The sequence below is a fragment of the Bactrocera tryoni genome, unplaced genomic scaffold, assembly GCF_016617805.1.
Source record: "Bactrocera tryoni isolate S06 unplaced genomic scaffold, CSIRO_BtryS06_freeze2 scaffold_946, whole genome shotgun sequence".
In the NCBI taxonomy this organism is placed as follows: Eukaryota; Metazoa; Arthropoda; class Insecta; order Diptera; family Tephritidae; genus Bactrocera; species Bactrocera tryoni.
In genome coordinates this window covers 24,143-32,870 of record NW_024396595.1, presented here as the reverse complement: position 1 = coordinate 32,870, position 8,728 = coordinate 24,143, and the positions used below count along the sequence as shown (strand labels likewise).

The following is an 8,728-nucleotide window of genomic DNA, read 5'->3' as shown; positions in this document are numbered from 1 at the left end:
TACTCACACCTTTATTCGGTGTTATCAGAATCTTTTGCCAACGACACACAAAAGAAATTTTGCACGAATTTACATTGTGCTCATTATCCACCGCCATTTTGCAAATATGAGCGTTTGGGGAATCTCGAGCCAATTATTACGGGGAATGTCGGGCCAGTTTTTTACATTTGACATGCTAACTTCATATATTTGACGTGTATAAGTGATTTTTCGTGCAGAATTTCAACAACACAATAGTTTTTCAACATTTTCTGATAGTTTCGTGCTCCGAAAAATTTTTTTTTAGTTATTATGCCGCGGTAATATCCCAAACAAGAGAAAATTGTTGATTTCGACAACATTTTGGAGGCGATCAAGTTTATTTGCGGGTTTAGTGCGGGAGATCTTAGCTGCCAAAGACATTCTCTTTGGTAAGTTTAGCGATAAACTTACCAAAGTGATGAAAATGGAAGAGTGGGAGAACATGCGTATTAGGTGTGTTGCACTTGGACTGGTTTCAAGTGCAAAAGACGCCAAATACGTACGTGATGTTTTTTGGGCAAATATCAAACGGGCGACACTGGTGAGTTTAATTAAAAAAAGTGTTAAAAATTTATATAGCAATTTTGCAAATTAAGGCTAAAAGGGACAACTCCAGAAAGACAGGGGCGGCTGGAGGCAGGGGCTGTAAATTATCCGAGTTGGATACCCTGGTCTTAGAAGTGATTGGGAAGGAGTCACCAACCTGCGATGGTATTCGGCCCCAAGAGAATGATGGTGAGGATATGTCATTGCAAGATTTGATTGGCATCACATTAAATGAAAGCAATGACAGTAACTCACCGTTGGTAATTACGGAAGTGACTGCTACCAAGAAGGAAGAAAAATAAGTGTCTATGCCTGAGAGCTCCCGAAAAAGAAGTGAGTACCATTAAATTATATTTAAAATTTGTCCTATCTTTTTTAAATTTAGAGAGCGATGTATGGAAAATGGCTCTCCGGCCCACGGGGAAGCAGAAATTAAAAAATTGAAGATGGATGAAAAGGTGGAGTGCCAGATCGAAAACTTGAAGCTGCAGAATAAAAATTTTCACTTGAAAAATAAAGCTCTTCAGATTAAAATTTTGGAGCAAAAATGTATTCGCCGTAAGGGGGCGTACACCCCCTTATTTTTTTAGTTACAACTTTTTGTTCTTTATACTTTTTTTTTTATTAATATTTTTATTATTTGTAAATTAATTAAAACAATTTAAAATAATTTGTAGCCTAGCTCGACCGCAATGTCTGTTATGGTTTGGCTGTCTCTTCACAATATCGGAGTCACTAAGGTTGGGTAATTGTGTAGTTTCATCTTCCCAGTGCGTGAAAATTAAAAGTGTGACCGCACAAGTAAAAACATCGCAGGCCATTTCTGGGCTCACCCGCAAATAATTTAAAATGGGAAATTTTTCCTTTAAAATACCAATTGCATTTTCCACAACTCTTCTGGTTGATTTATGGGCATTGAGGAATCTTCTATTATTAGATAGTGGAGGAATCAGCCAATCTTTTAGCGGATATGCTGAATCACCTAGAATGATTCCATTCTGAATTGGACGCCAGCCGTTTTCCATTCTGCGGAACAAACAACTATTCCGCAAGACGCGAGAGTCGTGAGTAGTCTCAGACCAATGTGCATAGGAGTAATAGAACTGGAGATCGGGTCCGCAAACCACCATACACGAAATGGATCTATTACCATGCCTATCAACATAAGCTTCTTCATACTCTTTGGGTGCATCTATTTTTATTAGTAAAGCTGTCCAAACAGCCACAAACTAACGGCATGCCTCTGATCAAGTAGAATTTAGTAACCACTTGATCCACATTTTCTGGCCATCTTAGAAACGTTGCAAACAAGGCGGTATTTATTGCAGTAACTACGCTTTTTACCACTCTGCACACAGTGGCTTTGCTCACACCATGCAAGTCACCTATTGCATGGTATGTGGTTCCTGTTCCTAGCCAGCGTAACGTAATCAGCAGCTGCTGTTGCACCGTTAGAGAATGGCTTCTACTTGTCTTCCTCTCCAGTATTGGACACAACAAATTTAACAACAAAACAAATTTTTCACGTTTTAGCCTAAAACGCTCATTATACTCCAACGTGGATTCCAGGAATTCATATTCCAGACGTGGCCTAAATAGTCTTCTCCTTTTTAATGTGATTTCATTATCGCTTTCATCACTAAAATCGTATAATAAGTTCATTTTGCAAACACACAAAAAATATGAGCTTCTTAATATAATATAAGTTTCACTTGCACACGTGTTCATTTATTTATAATATATGTGTCATAAAATATTAAATATGTTTGATTTTGTATTCATTTGAACTAATTTTTAAGAACAATTTGTTATAAATCAAAATCTAAATCAATTTATCATTCACTTGTATCTTGTAAATTTTTTTCTTAGGGTCTCCGTCGACCCTAAGGTTTTTTTCTACAATTCTACAAGTGTACAAGTGCAAATTTTGTTTAGTGAAACAAGATCACTTGTAAAAGTATCATTTGTAGACTTGTGACTTGTAGAATTCACTTGTAGCTACAAACTTGTAATTGTATTTTTATGAAACACAATGATTCACAAGTTCACAATTTCATATGCAAAAACACTTGTAATTGTGAACTTGTAGTTTAGTGAAATAGGCCCTTGGTTGTATATTCATATATCATATTAAGCACAAAACTTGGTGTTTTCTTTTACTGACATATTTCCTTTCTTATTTCATATTCTCAACCATCGACGCATCGTCCGCGAGTGACTCGTCGACCGTTCGAGAATATTCACTGGTCCTTCGAGTCGGATCGCGTGTCTGATTTCCGCAATGTTGGCTATGAAGTTGTTGCCTGCTCAACAGACCTTGAAGAAGACCGCGGCGCTACACCCAAGCCGGTACCCGCTTTCTTGCACGCTGTGCAAGGGAAAGCATCCATTGCGGCTCTGCTCGTCCTTCCGGGCCAAGACACCGGAAGAGCGCCTACGGGAGGCACTCATAGGCAAATACTGTGTCAACTGCCTTGCGGTCAACCACAGGACAGCGAATTGCTCCAGCGACGCACGGTGCCGGCGCTGCCACGAGAAGCACCACACAATGCTGCACATCGGGGAGAATACCCGTCGCCGCCCCGCAGTCCCTCAAAACACTTCATGGAGCGAACAAATGAGTTCCGATGATGCTCTCTCCATCTATGCGTCAGACCCTGGAACGGAGACTAGGCCAGAACCGGAGGAGGGAGAACGATTTGAAACCGGAGCGGAAACACGGCCTTTCCGCCCATCACAGCGAGGGGGGAACGGAAACCCGGACTTTCCGCCCCCTTCTGCGACACGAACGTCGTTCGCTCAAACGCCGTCTGCACCGTCGCCAAGCGCCAACCCGGCCAGACTTCTTTGCCCTTCTTTGCCAACGACAGCCATTTTACCGACGGCGGTGGTAAAGATCGAGGCAAAGAGGACGCCTACATTTAGTCAGGGCTCTCATAGACGCATGTGCCCTACGTCACTAATTGCGCACGCGACCTTTTAAGGGAACTGCAACTGGAGTGCAGACTGATATCGGTGGTCAACGCGGCTGCCTTTTAGTACTGCGAGGCAGACATGGGACGAATACCCGCATATCGACGCATGTAAGGGTAATGCACAACTATATGCGCATCAGCCCGACCACCACGTTGGACTCCGACCTAGCAGCCCCATACACCCACATCAAACTGGCGGATCCAAACTTCTACAAGTCGTCGCCGATACGCTTGGTGCTCGGCGCGGATGTATACTCCCGCATCATGACCCAACAGGTCATGCCACAAACGTTTGGGCAGCTTCTCGCTCAGGGCTCCATTTTCGGCTGGGTGCTTTCGGGTACGGCCCGGTACTAAGTTATGGCTATCGTTTTGTTTTTTTGGATTCTTATTTAAAAAAAAAAATATATATAATTATAATAATAAATAAATGAATTTATAATATATTTTCTACATTCTATTTATCTACTAAGATTGTGTTATAAATTTGTACATCGTTATGGTGGTCGATGGACACGTAATTTTTTTTGTTGCTCACCGCAAGGGGGCCGGTATGTTTAGGCCAGCGCCTAATTTCTTTTTACCACCCCTAGTGAGTATATAACAAACCATTGCCAGTTAGCTGTTAATAGCTTTCACTCAACTGGCAATGGTTTCGTTAAAACCTCCCGCTAGTTTTGACTCAATGGCTTAGCAAGCGATTCTGCTAGTCACGGTCTTGTCACTTTTACTTAGCGATCGGAGCGAACAAGGACATCATCCACCGGCCACCATAATAATCAGCATCATCACTATCACAAGCGAATGTAAAGTAATTTGTAATAATCAAAACTCAATAAAGAACAAAACTTGGTTGTATATTCATATATCATATTAAGCACAAAACTTGGTGTTTTCTTTTACTGACATATTTCCTTTCTTATTTCATATTCTCAACCATCGACGCATCCGTCCGCGAGTGACTCACGATATCGTAAATATTTTCAAAAATAAAGGAATTTTATATTAGGCGAGCTAAAGTGAGAAGGCGAATCATTCCTACGAAATAAATATTTTCAAGTATAAATAATAATATATAAAAATCCAGTGTCCGTGTGTATGTTCCGAATGAACTCAAAAACGTGTCAACTGGTGTTACGGATTGCCAATGCTTTGTCCACACTCTAGTCACACTATTATAAAATTGCCAATGCACTGCCGACACTCTGATCACACTGTTATACAGTTACAACACTCCCTAACCACGCTATAAATGGAAGAAATGTGGCTGGGTTCTTCCCCTTCTTCTTTCCTGCAATCATAAAAGTGTACTCCAGTTCATTTCATCAACATTGGTTTTTGGAATAAAAATCGGAGGCAATTTGGACACATCATTTGCTTTACATCAAAAGATATAAATCATCTTAACAACTATTGTGTAAGACTAATTTTATATAATTAATAATTTAATTATGTAATAATTCAAAGGCTATGTGTATAAAGTGAGGGCTGATAAATTAGAACAGTCCTCATGATAATAAACGTGGGGTGCTACACCCAAAACCAGAACTTAATCTCGGCAATCTTAAACAACTGGTATTCATGAAAGTTGGCATATACATGTAATTTGGTCCAACTTAGATGAAAGGATAGTTATTATTCAAATTAATCGTCTCCACAATTAATAATTAACATTTTGTTTTACTTCTAATTTACAGTTACATAAATACAGCCAAATATATAATCTACAAAATCAGAGAACAGTGAAACTCATTCACATTAAAAATTCAATTACTATTTTTACACCACCCAAGAAATCTAGCCTTAACGCCCGTAGCAAAAAGACTCGACGTGCACGTGCTGAAAGAGCTCATGAATCAGTCGAACAGAGAGCAGAAAGAAATGCAGCTCAAAGAATTCGTACAGCTGAAGTTCGTGCACGAGGATCACGAGAACAGCGTGATTTCAAACAAATATTTCGATAAAATTTTGTGTATAAAGAAAATAAATGTTTATTGAATAAACTATCTGTCATCATTTTCTATTGTATATGTGTAAATTAGTATTGCATTTCAAACAGCTGATTTTTTTGCATACATATTTGTTTCGATTTTTGGCGCGTCAGGTAAAATTTTTGGTAATAAAAGAAATTTGAAAGAATTGACAATTTAAAACTTAATAAAACTATTTACAGCAATATGAGCGATAAAAAAGTGAAAAGGGAGCGGCCGAACAAAAAATGGACAAAGGAAGAAATCAACAAGCTTCTGGATTTTTTGGAGGAAGCAGATGAAATTGATTTAAACATTTGAAGAAGTTTGAAATGTATAAATGCTTATTTATTTACTTTTATTAGGCTCCAGCAGCACAAAAAATGCATTGTGGTTAAGGGTATCGAAGCCACGACGGACTTGCTGCGGTGGAAGGTACATCACCTAGTACATTTAAAAAAGCGAATGATTATCGCACCTCAACTGGCGCTGGAATTGATGAAATGGATGTGGGCGTTGGCAGTTTTGAAGGTAAACAATAAGAATTGAAAGTGCTTTGGGAACTTACCCAAGTGATTAAATCTTTTACAGAAAAAATTGTAAAAATGTGTCCCCATTACAATCCCTAAACAAAATTTTCGGAGCTAAATCGCATGCGCAAAATATTTTCTGCGCTGTCGACATGGGCAATGACTTGCTGCTTTTCGCGCCACAGCCGTCAACAATTTCCCTACCAGCACATTCACCGCAAATAGTCTTTCCACCAGCAATTTCACCGCCAATAGACTCGCCACCAGTACATTCACCGGCAATAGTCTTTCCACCAGCAATATCACCGCAAATAGCCTCGCCATCAGCATTTCCACTGGAAATAATCTCCCCACCAGCAAAACCGCCGCCAATAGCCTCGCCGCCAGCAGTTCCACCGCCAACAGTTTCGCAGCAACCAATCCCACTTGGGGCTGATTTTCCACAATCAGTTAAAACCATGTCTAAAAAATGAAAATGCAGGCTCCCAAAACATCAGCGGCTTGTTTGATGGTTTACCAGCAGAACAGAATGGAGTTGGAAAAAGAAAAGCTTCAATTTGAAAAAGAAAAGTTGGAGAAGCACCCAAAAATATCAAAAGCTGAAATTGAATTGAAAAAAGAAGAGCTAAAACTTAAGAAAATTAAATTGGAGCAAGATGAAAAAATAAAAAGGCTAGAAATAGAAAAAGACGAACGAATAGCTATGTATGAAATAAAAATCAAATACATGAAGTAATCCAAAATTTAACTTTTTTAGGGTTTATTCAAACATTAACCCTTTCATGTCATTTGTTGCTTATAGGCAACATTGCATATTTCTGTCGATAACTCCTCGAAATATCAATATTTTTGCAATCGGTTTTGTTTTTCGTCTCTAACGGATATCTGCGAGCACTAGTTTGCCAAGTTTCATGACGATAGCTTAACAGGTGTTCATTTGATAACTAGCTAAAGTTGCGTAAAAACTTGTGAAAAGAAAGTGACAAAAATAAGCTTTAGAAAAAGTTAAATAAAAAGTAAACTGACTGCCATTTCTTTATACAAAGTGGTTTATTTTATAAATAACAAGTAAGAAAATGAAATAAAATTTACAGAACAAAATTGTGTGTGTTACGGATTGCCAATGCATTGCCCACACTCTCGTCACACTATTATACAATTACCAGTGAATTGCCAACACTCTGGTCACACCATTATACAATTGCCAATGCATTGCCCACTCTGGTCACACTGTTAAACAGTTGCAACACTCTAGCCACGCTATAAATGGAAAATGTGGCTGGGTTCTCCCCTTTTTCTTTTTTTCAATCATCAAGTGTATAAGTGCATTCATCGACATTTTTTTGGAATCAAATCAGAGACAATCGGGCACATCATTCCACGTTCATCAAAATTGTAAATCATCTCATCATCTATTTCGTAAGACAATTTTTATAAAAAAAACACATTTAATTGTAAACATGCAAAAGTTGTGTATAAAGTGAGGGCTGATTTGCTGTAAAGTGATCAGTCCTCATGTTAATAAACGTGGGGTGCAACACCCAATCCGGAACCCTCAATATTAAACATGTGTAATATTGTGATTCCAGGAATTTTATAAACACAATGTTGCTTATAAGCAACATTTGTCCAAAGTAACAATTTTTTTTTTCTTTTAGATATGCGTCCCAGAGGTCTTACAGAATCAGAAATAAATAAATTCTGTGGTCCCAAGCCATAACCACACAACTCCACTTTTGGCCAAAATGAGTTATTATCATGGTTGGAATCTCCATACTTGATTTCACATTGTGTCAAAATCTTATAAAGATCACTCCAATAGTTAGCGAGATATTAACGAAAGAAAAACTTATCAAATCAAAGTGATTGCAAATTGCACAGGGAATAACAACATCCCCATGCTCCTGATATCAACTGATTTTCGCCTCACTTGTGCTTTGTTCTCCAGTTCACATTCAACAAGCGGAGCGGCTGGTTTGTTCATTTTTGCGTGCGGAAAAATAGTATATCTAACTTGTGCTTTTATTTCGAAGTAAGTTTGTTGTTCGGAAACTTACATAAGTATACTTGTGTTGTTTTATCCAAAGTATTTTTTTCTAATGCCTACCATAACTTAAGTTGTGCTTTTGTTTCGTGCTGTGTTTTCTTATCATTAAGATTATATAACCAAAAGATATCGTATTTACCTGCAAACGAGGTATTTGCAAGTAACAATTTAACTTGATTTGCCTTGCGTTCCAAGTGCTTGCTTAGCAAAATTGCTGAATGGCGCTTTTGCAGTACATATTTACATAGTGGAAATTCGAAAACACAATGGAAGACTAAGGTAGGTTAAAATTTATCCGATATTCTAAGTGTTTGAAATAAGTTTTATTACAATTCAGCTTACATTTTTTTGTCATTAAAAGAGTTTCAGAACGCGTGAATTACATCAATGGCCCCTCTGGAGAGCTTCAATTTCATACGAGCCATTTTCCGTTTCACAGGCGATAACTTATTCTTAAATATGTTTCACGATCCCGTTAAAATCGAATGAGACATCATGTAGTTTAGATTGGTGGAGTTGCTAATCTTCCACGCAATTTTACGTGCAAATTGTTCTCAACTCAGATCGTTAATACATCTCCGCAACCATTCGAAATGGACTCAGCAGCGATGATTCTATCAGAGATCCCGACTATATAAT

The 8,728-nt window shown here is 38.3% G+C and overlaps 1 protein-coding gene across 1 annotated transcript; it reads left to right on the top strand.

Annotated features, from left to right (window-relative positions):
* The first annotated feature begins 403 nt into the window (after positions 1 to 403).
* LOC120782117 lies at positions 404 to 973 on the top strand. The gene is made up of 3 exons (XM_040114260.1): positions 404 to 562; positions 618 to 900; positions 955 to 973. Exons 1-2 carry the CDS (start codon positions 440 to 442, stop codon positions 867 to 869), a joined length of 375 nt encoding a protein of 124 aa, XP_039970194.1. The 5' UTR covers positions 404 to 439; the 3' UTR covers positions 870 to 900; positions 955 to 973.
* The last annotated feature ends 7,755 nt before the right edge of the window (positions 974 to 8,728 follow it).